Genomic DNA, 20,000 nt, shown 5'->3' with positions numbered 1-20,000 from the left:
GATGAAACAGGTGAGACAATTTGCGATCAGATTGATTTACTCTCGGAATGATATGCAAATTTGTTGACGGCGAGACTTTTTCAACCTGCGACAAGCTTTACATTCGTGGGCGATGTAAGCTAAGCCCGTTGACGTATAACAGACTAACAACTGCGACCCCTTGCTATCGGCTTATATTTATATTTTCAATTTTTCCTAGGTGACTCGACGGATCAGGAATACGAGATAACTGCCGACATGATGGTTCATGATGTTGATGATGAAGCAACTATGGACGAAGAAGAACTTTTAGCTGACAAAGAGGAATTTAATGAAGATGAACTGTCAGAACTACAGAAGGTGACGGAAAAAATTCACATTACCCCACTATTATAAAATCTCATGAAATATAATATTTTTATTTGGTTAGTAGGCAATTTTTAATATTTTTGTGACACCTCCCCTCTAGTCTGAGCAGCATAAAAAGGTCACCCAACTGGCATAAAAAGGGGGAGAGGCCTAAAAGGGCAAGGTTTTTGCAAGTTATCATAAAAAAATGTGTGGATCAAGAGAAGACGAAAAAAATTGATTTCATGGAATTATCCAGACTTCACAGTCCCCTGTGGGGAAATTTATTAGATGCATGCTTGGTCAGAAAGTATTTAGATTTTATCCAGTAAAAAAGCTCTTAAGTGTTTCATTGCAGTTATTCTGGCAGATAATATTACGACCAATTTGATGTTGTCTATCATATTAGGTCATTCAGGCCCGGTTCAAATGGCGAACTTCACCTAATGTGCCAAATCTGATGCAAATGAGCGAAAGCAATAAATTTTTCTTATTTGCATTAGATTTGGAACATGTGAAGTTCAAAGTTTGAACTGGGCCTGGAGGCTGCTAAAGCAAGAGTTTATCTGAGACTGTTAGTTTTGTTTTCGATAAGAATTTTTATCTTAAGTATGTACATGTTGTTGCAGGCCACAATGATGATATTTTTACTAGAGACAAATAATTCACCAAGACAGATAAAATATGAATATTTATTCAGCCTTGTGCTAAAAGTAAAAACTATGAATATTTATTCATTCTTGTGCTAAAAGTAAAAACTATGAATATTTATTAATCCTTGTGTGAAAAATATAAAAATGGGTCATCTTTTTGGGACAAATAAGTTTTTTAGTGTGTCTAGTGTAAAGATGGGACAAGATGCATGTGGTGTCTAGACAAAACATCTGCATCTTTCTTCTGGAAGATACACTAAATAACATACAGTACATAATTATCTGTTGTCTGGAAACATTGTGGGTGACTTGATCTCAGCTTTTTTCTTGACAAACTAAACAGATGCATTAAAAATCGTTGCCAAGTTTGCTACATGTAACTGAAGCTCCCAAACAAGAACCTTATTTTTCAACAAGAGTCCAGTTTTCCCTTTTGCTTTCCTTCTAAATACAACAATTTTCTGACCCGATAAAATGCTGTGAATCTTTTAAGTCCTTGTAGCAGGTCAAGTTAATTCGATGCATGTCTGGACTTGCGTCACAGCTCACATTTGAGTTGCTAGGCTACTGAAGTGTATATGTTGTGGTTTGATTTTGTTTTTGGTTTGAATTTAAATTTTAAACCGGTTCATTTTTTTCAAAGCAGTTTAATGGGGACATAGTTTTTCAGTGAGTGTTTAACCCATTGATTCCCAGGGGTTCCCCATTGACGAGTAAAATCGTCTGGTGTTAGACAGAGTAAAATACTGACTGGCTGGTTTCAGCCAGTTTGGACGTCAAAGGGTTAAAATTTAACACAGTTTTTTTTTTTAATCAACTGTCTGAAAAAGGGATTTTTTCTTTTTTGGGGGATGTGCTTAAAAAACAGGGGCTTGGTATTTTAGAGGGTCTAAAAAAGAACTAGACATCTTTTACTCTCTTTTTTTCACCTAATGCTCCTTGATCTTCTCCAGATACTCAATCTTACCCCACCCTTTCTTCACACATCTCAGTTTATTTTATACATGCTCCATAACATTAATTACAGAAATACCCTGCATCCAAATATGTTAAAATGGGCAGTGTTCTTAAAAAAATTAAACTGGTTTGAAAAAAAAAAAAGATCTTTTCAAACCAAAAACCAAATTAAACCACAGCATAGACATAACAAAGAAAATGGCTTGGATTGAAAGTCTCATTTTCTTTGCAAGAAATTGTCACAAGTTACAAATAGAGACTGTGCAGCTGAGTTAATGTTAGGCTCTGATTTCATTGCCTTTTTAGGAACAAGATATGCCACTGGAAGAACTGTTGGCTCTTTATGGTTACTCTGACAAAGACAATCCTGAAGCTGATGTTCCCTTGGATGAAATAAAGCCTGACCCGTTGCCACCGTTGATAGATGCCAGTGAGATGGATTCACCGCATCCAATACATCCCTTGATTGAAGAAAACATCTTACCAGAAAACACAGATTCCCCGGCTCCTCCTTCTTTAGACTCCCCCCTATCTGTGCCATCACCAGGGTCCCCTAGGTCTCCGCCGTCACCAAGAGTTAGTCGAGATAACAACTTCTTTCCAGAAAACCAGCGAATTACGAGAGGATGTAAGCAAAAACTTGTTAGATGGGTCAGTGCAAAATGCAGATTGCAGACCAGGGGTAAAATGCAGACTGAGGTTATAAAGTAACTGTTGAAAAAGCCCAAACCCTATAGAAATGCTAACCTTAGGCCTAATTAGGCATAAAAACAACATTTAGGCATAAATGTTAGCATTTCTAAAGGGTTTGGGCTTTTTCAACAGTTAAATTATAACCTCAGTCAGCATTTTACCCCTGGTCTGCAGTCTGCATTTTACACGGACCGCTTATTACATGTAGATACTGCAAAGGCAAATTTTACTTGATATACAAGTGCATCGTAATTAAGTTAAGTACGATCGTCTTGGTGAGTGAAGTCCTGAGAAGGACTGTTTGAGATGACACTGACTGACGTTTTGACAACCCGAATGGAAGTACACGTTTGTTATTAATTAGTGTTAATTAAAGAAAGGCTTTAAAGGACAGGTACCCAAAGGGAATTTGAAGGGGTCAAACAAAAACCAGTTATTAATTTTTACATTTTACCAAAGTCTAGATCTGTCCCTTGAGTAATGTCTCAGCAGGTCCTCAGCTTTAACTTTTTGTTCCCTGTAGACCCCTCTCTTATCTGGAATGCTGTATATGTGGCTGTAGATAATATACCTGTACGCTGTACAGTGGAAACATACATACCATATTTATTTACTTATAAGGTGCACACAGTTATAAGACACACCCTGAACTTTCGAAGACGATTGTGACAAAGCAAAATGAAATTTCACCTAAATACCCTGTTATAAGGTGCACCCAGAATTATGGGAAATTTTGTTAACCACGTTCGCTGTACTTACAACAATTTTCTTCCAAAAGTTACTAATTACGGTGCTTTCATTCTCAAAACAAAAGCGAAAAAGTCACACATTACAAACAATAGCAAAAAAGTCACAAATGGACAATAGCATAAAAGTCACACTTTCTAATTCAGTCAAGCCATCCTTCTCAGGAAACAGTGTTTTAAGCTATCAATTCTAATTGATCCATTTTCACGTTTATAAACAATACTCATCTGACATATAATAAAAAGAACATTACACGTTGGCTCGAAGATATGAATTTTATGTTCTCGTGGCAAGAACAACAACCCATGTATTGTTCTTGCCATGAGAACATTATTAAAATTCACATCTTCGAGCTAACATGTAATTTTCTTTTTGTTATTTGGACAATAAATACGTACATGGTTGAGATTGAAAAGCAGTCTTTTAATACAAATACTGGGTATTTACAAACAAAAAAAAGACAGATATGAAAAAATATGCCACTCGCTTCCTAGTTGTATTTATTCTTTGAGTGTCTTTAATTAGCTCCCGGTAAAATACTCCTGTCCATAAATAATAAATGGGCTTATGCCTGTTGAAAAAGTGTTCTTGTTCACCATGCATTTTAAAAGTGATAGGTGGTGTCCTTAATAGTGGGATTGCACAATGTACTGTTTTATAGCTCAAGAATTAGTCATTCTTTAAGGAGGCCCACCTTGGTTTTGCCTAAGAGTAACTTATTTATCTTTGACTTTTTTCTAGTGGCTGCGGCCTATAGTTATTTTAATTTGGGTGAAAGTTCATCGTCTTCAGATGATGAAGATTACTCTCCAGAGGATTGGAAAAAGGTATGGTGACAGTGGAAAAAAAATGTTTACAGCAAGTAGTAAATTTTTTTTGTTAACAAAAGAATTAAGGACGGTGCCTACTAATTCAAAGGTATTTTTGCGCGGTTTAGTGAAGAAGCAGATCTTAGCAAGTGTTATTGAAATCTAAAAAGAAAATTGGGGGTAACCACGCATTTTTCAAAGATAATTAATTAACAGTGTAAAAGCTTTAAAGTACAAAGCAATGTATGATGATGTATGGGAAGAGATTGATTGATGGTAAATTGAATGTAATTTGCTAAGTATTAATTTCTAGGAGATTCAAATTGGATCTGATCACCAGGCAGATGTTCCAGAGACAATGGGCCCAAATTATGAAGATGGTGAGTACTGTGGCTGGTTTCAATAAGCTTGAGGACTTGTAAACCTCCTTCTGCACTTACAGTGTACATGTAGATCATCCTCATAAAATTGCCATTTTTTTGATGAGAGTAAAGTGTGCATATTAATCTACCAAAACCTACATTGTACAAACTGAAAAATGCCATCCAAATTGAGAACCAAATTACCGGTATCTATTTATTATTATCATTGTTATTAACATTTTGTTCTTGGTTAATTTTTATTTTGACCATCATCATTTTTTTTTAAATTAAAATATGCAGCCTTTTTGTTCTCTTTGTCTATGAAGCAAAACAATGTTTATAACAAAGTTAAATGTACCTCCAACAGAGTAAAAAAAGATCTTTGACTTAATAGTTTGTTGCCCCTAGATCCCTACTCGAAAGATGACAAATGCCTCTGGGACCCCAAGAAAGTCAGCGGAAAAGAATGTAAGTATCACCTTGTAAGAAATTTACTTTTCAATAAAAAAGATGTGTCAGTGTATAGGAAAAGAAATTAAAGGTTTTGATAATATAAACAAGAAATAATAATAATAATAATAATAATAATAATAATAATAATAATAATAATAATAATAATAATAATAATAAACTATTCACCGAAGTAGAGGTAGTTAGTGGTGGATATCTACCGATCCGTGAAGCGGCGAGGTAATTATTCACCACTAGCCATTGACACTTAGGTGAATAGTACTGTTGTTTTACATGTAATATATACTAAAACATTGAATAATTAATATAATAATATAGCACAAAAAGATGAATATAACTCATTTATTCCTGCAAAGATTACAACATTTTCGGATGCAAATTCTGCGCGAATTGCTTGGAGGTTAATAGTAAATAATATCTGGAGTTTGAGTAGCCAATCATCACGCATGTTCGACTTAATCCACTGTTTTAGTATATACTACTACCGCTACCACTACCACTACTACTACTACTACTACTACTACTACTACTACTACTACTACTACTAATAATAATAATAATGATTATTATTATTATTATCATTATTGTTGTTGTTGCTTTTATTGTTGTTATCAGTCAAAATTGTGACAACATGTACCTCCTACTCTTGGGGTTAAAAGAAAAGTTTTGGCATTGTTTATTGTATTACAGTGCAGCGATATTTGAACTCAATTTGCCACATACCTGGTTTGGAGGGAGTAAGGAGAGATGTTCTTAGAGATGATGAGCAGGTAACATAATAAAGTTCTTGTTTTTTAAGTAAAGGTATTTAAAATAAATTGAATAAATTTTGGATTTTGGCCAAGAGGAGTGTTGATGTAATTAATCCATTACACTTACATGTAGCACAATCACCAGATTTTGGATACAGTAAGGCTGTACTGGTTCAAATGTCGCACTATCATTGCACCAAACTCAGTTAAATAGGCCAGTTTTGTATTCTAATGGTTTGACTGGATCTAGCATGAAATGGAGGCTGATGCGGGCAAATTAATTTGCATTTGAAAAGATTTGTCTGCATTAGCCTCCATTTCATGCTAGATCCAGTCCAGCCGTGAGAATTCGAAAATGGTCTATTGAGTTTCATTTCAGTGCGACCATAGCTTGAGCTCTAGCCGATTCAAATGTTGTGCCAAATTCAAATTTTAAAATGAGGTAGATCTAGACCACAATTCTCTGTTCCCTTAAAATCCAAGATGGCAGATCACAAATTTATGCATGCATTCAGTTTGGCCAACAAGATTTAGCATGACGTTTGAATCAATGTCACCCCAAATTGCAAGGACAACGTTCGTGTGACAAGAAAGCTACTTCTGTGAACTTTGTGTACATTTGGCTACCTTCCTCAAAATTTTAGTGGACACAATTATTTTGTACTCACCATGGCGACCAAAACGGTGGCAGCTTGGAGCACTGATAACTACTGTCTTTAAAATTGCCATTAAATTTTAGGCACTCTACTTGCTTTTACAATGTAACTACTTGGTAGAAGAAGCAATTGGAAAGAGAAAGTCACAGGCCAATCCACAAGCAGGTTTGCATCTTCAATATTTTTTCTTATTTGAAGTGACAAATGTTTAACTAAGTACACATTGACTAAGGTAGACAATAGAAGCACAAAAAGATAATGAAAAGAAGAATACTAGTGCTTCTTACAAAACTTGAACAGTTAGAACAGAGGAGCGGTTGTGACCACTAGCGCTCCTCTCCCACTAGGTATTGTCAGTAGCATTTTGAACAGTTTAAATTTTTAAACTCTTGTTCAAGTTTGTAACAGGCAAAGATCTTACTGTACTACTCGATAGCTAATCATGCTTTCTTGTCTTGGTTGTTGTGAATTCAACAGTTTTTCAAAATAATTTTTTTTGCAACTGACAAAGACAGGAGACATATTGAAACATTAAGTTTTGTTAAAAAAAAAAATTAGGAGTGTCTGATCAAGTGCTCAACAAGAGAGCTTAATTTATTGACTGCATTCTTCACCATTTGGCGACAGTTTTAATGAGGTTAAATGCAGTTTAACTGAGGTAACAACTAGGAGCGACTGCAGTCAATAAATTGTTGTTGGCGGTTTTGTTATGTTTGCGCATGCGTGAGATTCTTTGTGCTTTGCACATGGTACAGCTTATTCATTGGTGTGGCAGGAAGAAGGAGCATTTTGTGTGGAGCATTTAACAGTTTTTTCTCTCCCTCCCTCCCCTCTACTTTCCTCTGTTTATCAGTGTGGCAAGTGCCTGTCTTCTCTAGGGTGTGGGGGCTCAATGCTGGTTTTTCAAATTTTTGCCAGCCATCGGCGCAGTCTCCATCTTGGAGCTGGCTGTCAATAGTGGAAGCTCCAGGATGGCTCCTAAAGCCACTTATCCACCACTTAGCAATGCAGTTGAACGTTGTTGTTATTTATTTTTAAAAAAAGAAGAAAAAAAAACATTGTATATTGCTCTCTTGTTCTCCTTCATTATATTTATAGAAATGGCCTTGTGGTCTGAAGATGAATGCAGGGACTTTGAAAGTGGTAGGTCCTCTTGCCCCATAAAGTAAAAAAAAACTTTGAAAACTTAAAATACAAAAGCATGTTCTTTGAATACAGTGTAGCTTGCGTCCTCAACAAATTATTCCACAATTACAGTACTGTATCTGTTGGACTTTTCCTAAGCATACTATTTTTTTTCTTTTTATAACCTTTTTCCTGAAAACTCACGTCTCTGTTTGCTTTGAAAGATGGGAAAACTGGACCAGGTGTTAGTTTGATTTATGACAAAGCATTAATTGGGGAAGGGTTTGATAGTGGGTTAATAGGGAGCTTACGAAACAAAGACAACGACGGCTCCGAGGATTTCATTTAAAAATACGAGTTTGCATTATTCATATCGCTACAAAGCTATTTCATGTCGTTTCGCACTAAAAATGTGTAGTACACACTGTAACTGTCGAGGAATTAAACTGGTATGAGTGGATTGGACGCCTAGAGAGAGAATTGAAATTTCACCGTCATGTGCTAATTTCCTCCACAGAACCTTGAATTTGGTCATTTCACATCATCATCTAGGAGATGACGGCAAAGAAATGTACCAAAAATGTAAAACGCACCTGCAGAGCGTGCAGATCTAGAGCCATTGTTTTTGCTCACTAAACCTATTGTTTTGTAGCGTTGTTATTGCTCTCGGCGTCGTCATTTCGTAATCTCCCTAATGACAGTCACAAACTACTTTGCCGTGCTGTTCTCAAGGAAGCGTCTGAATGAATTACAGTATTTTTTGACATCAACCCAGTATTAAACTCATCATTATTATTTTTCCCTTCCTTGCTCAGTCCTACATGTACAAAATCTAGACCAAATCATGACTGGTTTTTCCACTTTTTGGGAGCTTCTAAAACAGTGACGTTGAATGAGAAACTTTATTAAGTGTGTTAATTTGTAGGAAGAGTATTTTAAGGTGACAGACACTTAAAAATATTGCAAAGCTCAAAGAAGGGTGACTGATGATGCCATGGGATGAAAAATAGAGACCTTAAGACTGGTCATCTACTCGGAAACATTTCACCATCAAGTGACTGTATGCGACAAATTTGTTATAAGTTCTGTTGCTGTCAGAAACAAAATATTCTGTTCTCCCTGTAGGTCTGAGAGTGTATGGAAAGGACTTCAGACAAATTCAAAAGAACAAGGTACAGCATAGTCAAGATTCTAATAACCTGTAATTGTAAATCCATTAAAGTAGTGCCCAATAATTCTCTACTTTCATTATAATAGAAATGAGATGCATTTTTGCGTTTAAAATCCTTTTAAATTCTTTTATAAGCTGGTTTTACTTTACGGTACATGCATCTCTGTCAGTACGCAATGCCGTAACTACATGTTAACCAATCACAGTAGAAGCAGATAATGAAATGAGCTAATTAAAAAGCAAATAACTACAGCTGACACGGCAAGCATAGCGACATACACATGTATACAGGTATGAGCAAGTGACAACTTGTTCGTGATTTGTCTCTGATTGGGCAAGAATGTACAGTTTGTACAGTTCCTGGACAGCAAGTTAGACTTTGGCCAGTCACAACTCACACTAGTACAGTATTACAAACCTGTGCATGGCATTCGAGTTATAAATTAGTTCCCCATACTGGTAACCACAAAAGTAAACCAAGTTATTTATTTATTTATTTTTTTTATGCAGTATAGAATTTTACATTCAAATTACTATCCCTATCAAGATATAAATGAACTGATAAAATGCTTATAATCATACTAAATGCATTTGACATGTTGTAAATGTAGGTGATATCACGGACTGTGGGAGAAATAGTCCAGTTCTACTATTTATGGAAGAAAACTGAAAGACATGATGCCTTCGCTTGCCAGACCCGTTTAACCAAGAAAAAATATGCATTTCACCCTGGAATCACGTAAGTCAAAAATCATTTACAATATGGCGGACTTACGTGCATGATACGCGTGGGTAAATAAATGCTGCTATTCCTGCGGTCTTCACTGTATTGCCTAATGACCAAGCTGTGAGAGGGATAGCTTTAATCCTTTTTGTTACATCACAAAATTTAATTGCCGAATGCACTCCTGTTTTGAATGAATTTTTGCGTTGCAACGTGCAAGTCGTTGTCATTTCAAATTGGGGTCCTAGGCGTGGTGTGAAATTGTAACCAAGACGGTAACATTTTTTTACTGAATTTTTTATACTTGGGACTAAAATATCTGGAGGAGTCGGAAATTTATGACTTAGTTGGGATTTCTTCACATTACTTAATGAGGATCATTATGAATAATATTCCTCTTCAGAAGAAAGCATCAATGCAGGATTGCAAGTAGTGTAACTATGAAAAGATGTAATTTTCCGTAAGCAGGCATTGATGCCGGATTGCCAACTTTTAGTATGAACTCAGATCCACGGGGAATTTAACAAGTGTTGCAAAGTGTCCTCTTATGCTTTTTTTTCTTTATTTATACCTTTAACGTCACTTACATTTGTCTAGAAATACATGCTTACAACTAAACTCAAGTATGCTCATGACTCTATTCCCTGAGTAAAGATGAATGGTTATGAAAGCCCAACTTAAAACTAACACAAACGGATGGTATTCTTTTGTTGTAAATACAATGTAATTTTTTTACGTGGTTCTCATGACTTAAATCAGCTATGCATAAAGGACTAGTGCTTTTTTCTCGTGTCTTCTAAGGAAAGGTTGGATTGTAGAGTTTTGTAAGATTTTTCATGGAAATAATAAAACATCATCAGTCATTTTGGTCACTAGCTTTCCCATTTTTAGAAACTGCCTCTCTAACCATAAAGAAATCACTTTTCAGGGCAACATGTTTATGTTTGGTTTTTCTTGGTCTTGATCAGGGATTACATGGACAGGTTTCTGGATGAAAACGAAAGTGCTGCCTCTAGTAGGGCCTCCAGTCCACACAACTTCGCCTCGCGAGTGAGACCAGGGAACGGAATAACTCCTGTCTCTGTCCAGACTCAGAGTCAGCCTATAGCAACGCAACCAATGCATACTGTAGCCGCACCGACAGCCGCACAGACCACAGTCGTCACGGTCAATGTTTCCAACACCAACCCAGTGACAGTTTCTTTGACACGCCAGGACGCTTCGGAGAGCATCACCAACCGGCATCTGATGCAACAGTCGTGTGTACCAACGTCTGTCATAGTGTCGAGCACGGACTCTGGTGGTGAACCACCGTCCAAAAAGTTAAAGATACTTCCAAGTGGAAGACCCAAGTTAATCAACAGTATGTTGAGTAAACCTCCACCACTGAAGCCAATCGCATCGTCAGGATCGCCAGCATTTCATGCAACTAACTTGGGTAACACACCATTGTTATCAAACAGCGTATCGAATTTTAGCACGTCTAGCTCACACGAACACTCTTATTTACCAGTGCATAGCACATCTGCTTCTGATTCCGTTCTTTTTCCACAGCACAAGTGACTAAGTTCTCTTTTGGAGGGGAATTATGTATGTTACGACTAACACAAACCTAACCTTGAAAGATTTACTTGAAATAAACAAAGGTTAAATACCAAACATATATTTACCTTAAGTTGCTTCTCTAGATTTTACTTTTTAATAATTATGCCTCATAAGTTATGTACATTAACCTTTTGACGTCCAAACCGGCTGAAACCGGCCAGATTTGGTATTTTACTCTGTCGAATGCCAGACGATTTTACCCGTCAATGGGGAACCCCTGGACGTCAATGGGTTAAGAGAAAGATGCTGGCAAAAATTTGTCCCATACCCAAGGCAGTGAGAGGCATGGCCCTATTCCTTCGATTACTTTATAAACTACTTTGTATTGCAATTTTGAAAGAACTGTAGCAATGACTAATTTAGTTCTTCACAACAATGAAGGAATAGACCCATACAGTACATTTACCTCTCGCTAGCTCGACCATGGGACAAAATTAATTATTGACCGTGTCATTTGGCTGCTCTTTCGCACCTCATTAGGCCTATTAACCCTTTGACTCCCAAGAGTGATTGGTATGTAAATTCTCCTCACAATTTCAATAAAATGTCACTCAGGCAGGTATTGAGAATGAAAATAATTATCAGCTTAAGAGGTGTGATCTTGATAGAGCACCAAATTCTCATCACCACCCAACAAAGAAATCTATGGTACTAGTTAGGAGAATGAACGTTTTGATCTTGGGAATGAAAGGGTTAAAAGAAAAATCTAGAGAAGCAAACTAGCTACATGTAAATAATTATGTTTGATATTTAAAATATTTTTGAGGTTAGGTGCAGTATACATGCCTACATTAAAGCTGCCATAGTTTTATCTGAAGAAGAGGAAGCTCACGTAATTTGGGCTCTGTAAAGAGTATATACTAATTTTTGTACACAACTGGTTGGGGATTAACTTATCTTCATATGTACAGTGTTATGTAGTGTCTTCCATGGCCACATCTACGGTAATCCTTAAAAATTTCAAAACTAAACCTTGGTTTCAAATGCGCACTTCATGATTGTATTTGTCCCTTTGCAGAAAGGAAACTACTTAGTTAATTTTCTCAACCATTAGAAACATTTACTTAATTCTCTTTTTGAAAACTTCTCTTGCATTTTGTGTGACTCAATAGCTACTAATAACAAAAAGCTGTAACAGCTGATTAAATCCCTAAATCTGGGAAATGGGGCTGGACAATCTGCGAGCCATGCGAATTTCACATTAATTTAAGTCTATTAAAGCACACATTTCAAATAGCGCTGATAAAGAGTTATTATTACTGTATAAAGTCTAAGTACCCATTTTAAAACGGTTAGCTTTCAATAACTGTGTGACGCGCATGTTGACTCGCATGACATGCAGCGGCCGTGACTCGCAGTCATGACTCCCATGGGTTGCTGGTTCGCACATTGTCCTAACTCCTGGGGAACCCCTATCATTATTTTGAATCCATGCAACATCGAGGGGGTATGCTTTGTTACCAATAAAGGTGCATTCAAGTTAAACTAAGGAAAATCAATGAAATAAGAATTTGACTACAGTATGTACCAAAGTACATGGTGAACAGGTTAAGATTTTTGTACTGTATGCACTGTGATATGTGCATGGTGTTCAAGATTATTTATTGAATCTCTGACTTGAGATTGCGACAGTGTCTGCCATAGAGGCTACAGTTTAAGTGGTGGGCTGTATCAAGATTTTGTAGATTTTGTTTCATTTTAATATGGAACTCGGTCAACCTTGGGAGGGAATATTCGATTTTGTTTGTCAACGTCATTGCCAGCTGCAATGGGGAATGCTAGGATTCCATCTTGTACGTAGTACTTTTACAATTATGCAGCTACATGACTGTACATTTGTACTTTAAGGAGAATGCAAATTTATGTTACGGGAAAGTGAGAAATCTTTTTGGGTAGTATCTTTTTTTATATAGTTTGCAAGGTTTTTTAATCAAAGCAGTTATTTCTTATGTGTAGAAGGTTTAACTCAATTATGTATTCTATGTGACTTCATTATATGCATGTAAAATAGCTTAAAGAAGGTTTGTTGTCAGATAAGGAGGAACAAGATTTTTTCTCTCTTTAAGGAAAATCTGTCACGATCTTTCAAAAAAATTATTTAGGACATTTGAAAAAATGCATACCGGTAGGTCCATAAAATATCTGGAGTTTCGAGGTGGGGGTGAAAAGTGATTTTGATCCCCTTTCAAAATCACCAAGAAAGTTGGACAAATTTTTGAATTGCTGTTGGGAGTGTTTTTTTTTTTTCAGGGGGGGGGGGGGGGGGGGTGGTCACCTGCAGAAGGCAAAGCAATGAAATTAATAATATTAGTGGTCAAATAGTTTGATTTTTTCTTATTATTTTTGATCCTGTTGCCATTAATGTTTTCCATGCCACTAATCTTTGAAATATTGATTCATTTGATCAAAACGAAAATGAATACCAGTGAATCACAACAGTTGCAGTTACTGTATGAAAAAATTCCTTTACTGATAATAATAATAATTATTAATATGATAGGGAGAGAGCCACAACTGAAGTTTACTTGCACTGAACAGCAAGATGTCCCTGTCAAATCTCACTGTCTCACTGAATCTTCCCTGATGTTAACCTCATTTAGTGCTTTTCTTGCTTTTTTCATTGAAGATAAATTTGGCAATACTGACTAGCCGATCTACAGAGAATTTGTCGTCAATAAAATAATATTGTATTTATTCATGCTTACATACATTGTCTAACAATAAAGGATCAATCTTTCTGAGTATTGTCTTTGCCGATCTGGATTTGGAAAATTAAACATATGAGGGAATTTCAAAGTTGTCAGTGCAAGTTGTGATACAGATATAGCCAGCTGATCATATTGTTCTTGTAATGACTTTGTTATCTTTAATATTTATTTTTGTCTTCTCTGTGGTTTGTAAATTATTGAAATTGTTATTGTATTATAATTAAACACATAGGTTATCTCCAGAAATGCAGGGTAATGCGATGCAAGTTCTGTATGATGTCACTTGTAAAGTGTCCAATAATACCCTTCTCACTAACTTCCACATCATTTGTCTTCCAAAATATCAGTTAACTGTTGCTCCAACTTTCTCAAGCAAACGTTACGAATTTTGTGTGGTTTTACCAATTACTTGCTCCTACTTGCTATGCGACTTAACAAACCCAGAAATTACTTTCAATCAACACAAATAAAAGGTTCATGACAAAAAATGTCTGTCAAGCATACATACGTAATTTAAGTGACAAACAACAGGGATAAACTTTGGAAAACTGTTAGGCTGAACAGTTCTTAAAACCCCCAATTGCAATCCATTTTACCCTTCCCTTCCTTTGCTTGTATTTTTTTGCTCTCAACCGAAACTCGCTCGGAAACAAAATATAATCCAGGTTAGTAGTCCATGTACAGACTCACCATACATGCACATTGAATACTAACTGACAAAGGTTAGATTTTGAGATTAAATAACGTTTTAGGCCTCAATCATTATTAATTTTTAATCTCAAAATCCAACCTTTGTAGGTTAGTATTCACCGTATGGTGGCGTCATACATGTTGTTTCGTTTTGCTCGTTTAGTGTTTCATGGCTTAGTAATGCCTGTTGTGCTGGCAGTTATTGGATAATATCAGCTGAACAGAGATATTGACTTTTATTAAAGCAACGAAAGGGAAGATATGACGTTTGAATCTGAAGTCTAGTCGATTCCTTACCCTTCTCAGTCGTCCAAAACTATGCGAAATTACGTCATTCCAACGGCAGATTCAAAATTTTGACAGGGCAAGAACTGGAGGAACAACACAGCTCCTCCCAAATTATTGAGAATAGGTGATTCATTATCTCCATGGCCTAAAAGCTGCAGTTAGTTCAAGGTCAGTCTTCGGGTTTGCTATTGACTGGGAAAAAAACTGCACCGGCTTGCAATTTAATCCTCTATTACCTATAGACAGCTTTGAAAATAATACTGAACAGATGATTGCATGACAAGACAGTGTAACTGGCTGTCATTGTTCAGATTTTGCAAATTGTTGACTAATTAAGCTTTTATACTTCATGTGAAGTCAGGCTTAGAGTCACTTGGGTTGATCTTGTGTTGGAAACGTCAGCATTGCTGCAAAATAATTTACCAAGGCTGGCCCAATGTTGTGGAAAAGTATTGCACCAAGGTGAGTAACAATGTCCTTTTCTTGTCTTCAAGAACTGTTATGAACACTAATTTATAACAGAACTGTTCACCAACTTCATTGAAACTCAGTGGCATGTAAAGATGAAGCACTTCTTACGAAGATACCGTAATATTCAAATTATTGTGAACAGCAATAATCCGTGTCTCATTCCATTGTGTCCACTATCTTGATTGCCATTTGGTAACCAGCCACAAGGACAAATATCCAAGCCATCACCACCAGGATTGCGAGAAACTGACAATAAGAAGGCAGTATAAATAATGTGTATACTATACAATTAGTGGTGATGTTGATGGTGGTACTACTACTACTGCTACTGCTGCTGCTGCTGCTGGCTGCTGGCTGCTGCTACTACTACTACTACTATACCACTACTACTACGTACAGTTAACTACTGCTGCTACTACTACTACTACTACTACTACTAGTACTTACAGTTATTGTAATACATTTAGAACTTCGTTTATTAAGTGAAATTCTTCATTTTGCATTTTTCTTTACTGCACTACCGTTTTAGACCTAAATAGTCTGAGTAACACAATAGGTCTAATTAGGAGGTAGTGTTACACAATAACTATTATTCTCTGTTTCACGGGTCAAGTAAAATCACTCCACCAGTACCACTACCACTGCCACTACCACTACCACTACCACTGTCACTACTACCACTACCACTACCACCACCACTACCGCTGCCACTACCACTACCACTACCATTACCACTACCATTACCACTACCACTACCACTACCACTACCACTACCACTACTACCACTACTACTACTACTACTACTACTACTACTAATTTTATTCAATTATGGTTCTGTCCACATCTGCAAAAATTTAAATACGAAAGGCAGGGTAACCTCGCAGTGTGAGACAAAATGGTGCCACATCGCGTGGCTGCCACGATTATCATCACCATGCTTGAGGCGAGAAGCTAAAAAAGAGAACCAAGGATAGCTTCCGAGAATAGATGAAGACAAATCCAAATCTTCGCTGCATATAGTGATTAGAAGTTTTATCTCCTCATACCATCATCAATTACGCACTGCAATTAAGCTAATACTTCAAACAATAAGCACTTAATGACTGGCCCCAAGGGAAACAGTGAGTTTTGTTTCCCCGAGACCCTCAATGTTGCCGGAGGCAAAGTTGAGGGGATTGTTATACCTCCCACCTCAAATATGTTTTCCGATTGGAGGAGAACGTGTCACGTGTCATGGGTCAAGATTCATCAACTCCCTAGGGCGAACAAAACTCACTAAGTCCCTCGGGAAACAACGACTTTCAAGAACTTTCAACTCCCTTGTGATCAGGTCGTGCACCTTCGAAACAGCAGCAAATTCTGTGTAAAAATCTTTTTTATTGTCCTATTTTGAGTTGGGAGGTATAACAAAGCACTTAATGACTGGCCCCACAGAAACAGGGACTTTTGTTTCCCCTTGGGTCCCTCAATCTTCCTAGCCTCTTTTTGGTTGTTTAATTTGAAAACAATCCAATTTTAATACTGTAATTAATTAATGTGACCCCACTTCAAACTTATAATTATAATTCGATCGGATAATTATAATTCGATTGGATTATAGTTCGATCATATATCCAAGCCTAATGTGAACACGACTTAATACTACCGGTAATACTCAATTTAATACTCTTTAGGTTTTGTTAATTAATATCAGTGGAAAATTTCAAGACATACGAAATTTAAAATTCGCAGCTGAGGTTTTAGACGGCAGCTACACCTTTTATTTCAGTATTACTTCCGTTAACTTCAACTTACCAAAGCAGGAATAACTTCTTTCACTCTTGCATCCATCAACGCCATTTCTTGCAACTTTGTTGTCATGATTTGCTCGGAACATTTCATGGTGTCATACATGCCGTAATTACGTCCGGATGTACAGTGGGATTCCGCTGAAGATAGTGTACCAAATTTCGCGGGCATCATTTGTCACACAACTACGAAAGCTGTCTGGTTTGCCGTACCGTACGTCTCAATTTGGGTGGCTGACTTCTGCATTGCTTGTACTATATACAGTACGTGCTACATTTGTCAGGACCCGGTAGAAGATTAGTAAATTTAAACTGAGTGCCAGTCATCGTTCTCAGATTTTATGACGGTTGCATCACCGGTATCTGCCGGTGGACTGCCGGTGGACTGCCGGTGTTGGTTGGCAAGACACAGCGGTAGAAATCAAAACGCATGCTTACTCTGTCTAGTCCCAGACTCCTATCGCCAAAATGCATAGCAACGTTTACATTGGCTTGTCTTGTGAACAACCGATTGAAATTTCAAGAAGTTGCTATTGGTATTTTGCCGAAAACGAACAAGGAGAGAGTCTTACTGTCGGATTGCCAAAACTGCAACCATGAATAGGGGCGACCACAGGAAGAAACAACCGATGTAAGAGCTCCAATGATTGTTTCTTTGTCGGAAAGTGGAAGTTCCTTATGATCTAGATTTCATGCTCAAGCAGACTGAGCTGTGATGAGTATGATGAAGCTCACTTTTAGAAAAGAACGGTCGATGTCTGGATCGCTCCCATCGATTCAGGCCATGAAAGAAATATGGAAGTTGTTTATCGGCTTGGTTCATGTTTCTTTCGAATTAATCGTTTAATTATTAGATGACAGAACTTTATATTACATATCAACGAAAGATTAAGGGAGAAGTTACCCTTGCACTTACCTGAACAATTTATGCAATTATCTCTAAAAGAAACCTGGAAAATCCAGGGCTTCCCTGACTTGGTGACAGCCTCTTGATATACTAGTGTTAACAACAAATGAAGAACAACAAAAGCTTCTCTTTTGAAGTGATTTTTCTTTTGTATTTGACTGTCTTTTTGCTTGTTCATTAAAATAATGTTTAAAATGGTTATTTGTATAATTTATTGAGAAAAACAGCCAAACACGTGAAGTTTACAACGAGGGCTGCATGCCTATATACAGTGTATATTTTGCTTATATCTGCAGGATACCCTGTCGAAACATGCATGTCAATTATTACTATAATTTAAACATTCTATTGTACTATATTCTGACTTGACTTCTTCAAAGAATGCAGTTTAAGACTGACAGCAGTGGTCAGGCATTCTGCAGCTTCTTAACATTGCGTTATTATTATTATTATTATTATTATTATTATTATTATTATTATTACAATAACAACAACATCATCAGTAATAACAATTGTAATAACAAATCAATTAAATGTTGGTTTTTGACAAACTGAAGTACCCAGGAAAACCTCTAAAAGATTTGCAGACGAGGAAACGTGTAAGTCCAGGTTAGATTAAGGTACTAATGCCTTTAGCCTCTGTACAAACTGCACTTCCTGATCTGGCTCACCAAGAAATGTCATTGGTTTATATTTCAGGAAACCTGGAGTAGGAGCTGCCAGTGTAAGCATGACCATCAGTCGTAAAAGCAGTCACAGCTTTGGGACCAGGAGCATACGAACCACTGGCGTGGGATCAAGGAGTAATCTTTTTAATTCATCAAGTCGAAAGAGTGTGGCAATTGATTCCAGTAGAGGGGAGAAAGTACTGTCTAAACCTCCAGTCCAGGTGGGTCTTGAAAACAGTTTGTTTTTCAAGTGAAGCTATGATCTTCGCAGTTATGAGTGCAATTTTTGCAATTGCGTAGAGAAGCCTGAAAAAATTCAGGACTTCAATGGGGTTAAATGAACCCGTGACCTCGCGATTCCGGTGTGATGCTCTAACCAACTGAGCTATGAAGCCACTGACATTGGGAGCTGGTCATTTGTGGGTTCTAATGGTCCCGTGAGGAATGATGAAACGGTATATGAAATGAATCATATCCGCAGTTCATATATGATTCATTTCATATACCATTTCATCAGTTTGTTTTTCGTTGAGACTAGAGAGAGTGTCACAGTGTAAACATTAACCCAATTACCCTGTTACATCAGTAGCAGATCCAGGGGAGAGGGTAGAATGGATTGATCCCAGCACTTACTGTATGACATTGTCCAGGATTGCGCCTAATTAGATGCACATAGGTCTCATGAGGTGTGGCATTTAAGTCAAAATGTCAACTATGTAAATGCATGTACAACAATTAATCTGGTGGACATCAATAGCTTTCGTATTATTTGAAAGTTAGGGTAATAACAATATTTTGTGTTTATACTTAAACAGTAGATTTAGAGGAATACTTTGTGACATTTATCGGGTATATTATTATTTTCTAAATTTGTCACAGTTGAGGAGAAAGGTACATGTAAGAGCAGAGACTCCGGTCCCTGACGCTTATCAAAATCTGCATGCATCTAATTTAGGTGCAATCCAGATGTATCTTGATCCCAAGGTGCTAGCTAGGGAGGGGAAGCTATGGCTTTCCTTCCTTATATCATGCTCTTTGAAACTTGAAAAATTCTCTAGATATTTCATGTTTTTTTTTTTAATCTTTCACACTGATTCCTCCTGTTGTTCATTTCTATTAAGTTCCTTGTTGTATTATTTTTGTTATCACCTGAAGGTTTTTGATGATATGGGGCAAGACGTTACCCCAAGGAGTCTCCTTCAACTCGATCCTACACTTAAGTAAGTTTGATGTTAGCTACATAAGGTAACTAACTAGATTACTATATTTTAGTTGTTGTGACAGCTAATAATAGTTTTGACTAAATTTCTGACTTCCTTCATTGCGTGGGCTGTCTGACTGACTGAATGACTAACCGATTTTCTTGCTATTCCTGTGCTGACTGACCTTATGACTGATGTGCAGACTGATTGACTGTTCCCACTTTTAA

The 20,000-nt window shown here is 36.9% G+C and overlaps 2 protein-coding genes and 1 long non-coding RNA gene across 4 annotated transcripts in view; 2 read left to right on the top strand and 1 right to left on the bottom strand.

Moving 5' to 3' along the window:
* Nucleotides 1-13,305, top strand: part of LOC137973005 (mesoderm induction early response protein 1-like) — a 13,610-nt gene extending 305 nt beyond the window's left edge. For both annotated transcript variants that reach the window (XM_068819708.1, XM_068819709.1), the window contains exons 2-13: nucleotides 1-10; nucleotides 200-339; nucleotides 2,244-2,565; nucleotides 4,119-4,204; nucleotides 4,500-4,566; nucleotides 4,957-5,016; nucleotides 5,710-5,789; nucleotides 6,511-6,592; nucleotides 7,526-7,570; nucleotides 8,678-8,724; nucleotides 9,335-9,462; nucleotides 10,416-13,305. The exon at nucleotides 1-10 is cut by the window's left edge and continues 18 nt beyond it. In XM_068819708.1, coding sequence (XP_068675809.1) covers nucleotides 1-10; nucleotides 200-339; nucleotides 2,244-2,565; nucleotides 4,119-4,204; nucleotides 4,500-4,566; nucleotides 4,957-5,016; nucleotides 5,710-5,789; nucleotides 6,511-6,592; nucleotides 7,526-7,570; nucleotides 8,678-8,724; nucleotides 9,335-9,462; nucleotides 10,416-11,010 — 1,662 coding nt within the window. In that variant the 3' untranslated portion in view covers nucleotides 11,011-13,305. The remainder of the gene's footprint in view (nucleotides 11-199; nucleotides 340-2,243; nucleotides 2,566-4,118; nucleotides 4,205-4,499; nucleotides 4,567-4,956; nucleotides 5,017-5,709; nucleotides 5,790-6,510; nucleotides 6,593-7,525; nucleotides 7,571-8,677; nucleotides 8,725-9,334; nucleotides 9,463-10,415) is intronic.
* An 88-nt stretch (nucleotides 13,306-13,393) lies between these two features.
* LOC137973006 (uncharacterized) lies at nucleotides 13,394-17,334 on the bottom strand. The gene is made up of 2 exons (XR_011117143.1): nucleotides 17,004-17,334; nucleotides 13,394-15,455 (listed from the first exon to the last, which is right to left on the bottom strand). It is a non-coding gene; the product is annotated as an uncharacterized lncRNA (long non-coding RNA).
* A 141-nt stretch (nucleotides 17,335-17,475) lies between these two features.
* Nucleotides 17,476-20,000, top strand: part of LOC137973004 (dynein axonemal intermediate chain 4-like) — a 26,375-nt gene continuing 23,850 nt past the window's right edge. Inside the window, exons 1-3 of the mRNA XM_068819707.1 lie at nucleotides 17,476-17,627; nucleotides 18,603-18,792; nucleotides 19,727-19,791. Of these exons, the coding sequence (XP_068675808.1) occupies nucleotides 17,593-17,627; nucleotides 18,603-18,792; nucleotides 19,727-19,791 (290 nt within the window). The 5' untranslated portion in view covers nucleotides 17,476-17,592. The remainder of the gene's footprint in view (nucleotides 17,628-18,602; nucleotides 18,793-19,726; nucleotides 19,792-20,000) is intronic.

Source organism: Montipora foliosa, chromosome 10 (assembly GCF_036669935.1).
Source record: "Montipora foliosa isolate CH-2021 chromosome 10, ASM3666993v2, whole genome shotgun sequence".
Taxonomy (NCBI): Eukaryota; Metazoa; Cnidaria; class Anthozoa; order Scleractinia; family Acroporidae; genus Montipora; species Montipora foliosa.
This window is presented reverse-complemented; position numbering and strand designations above follow the sequence as displayed.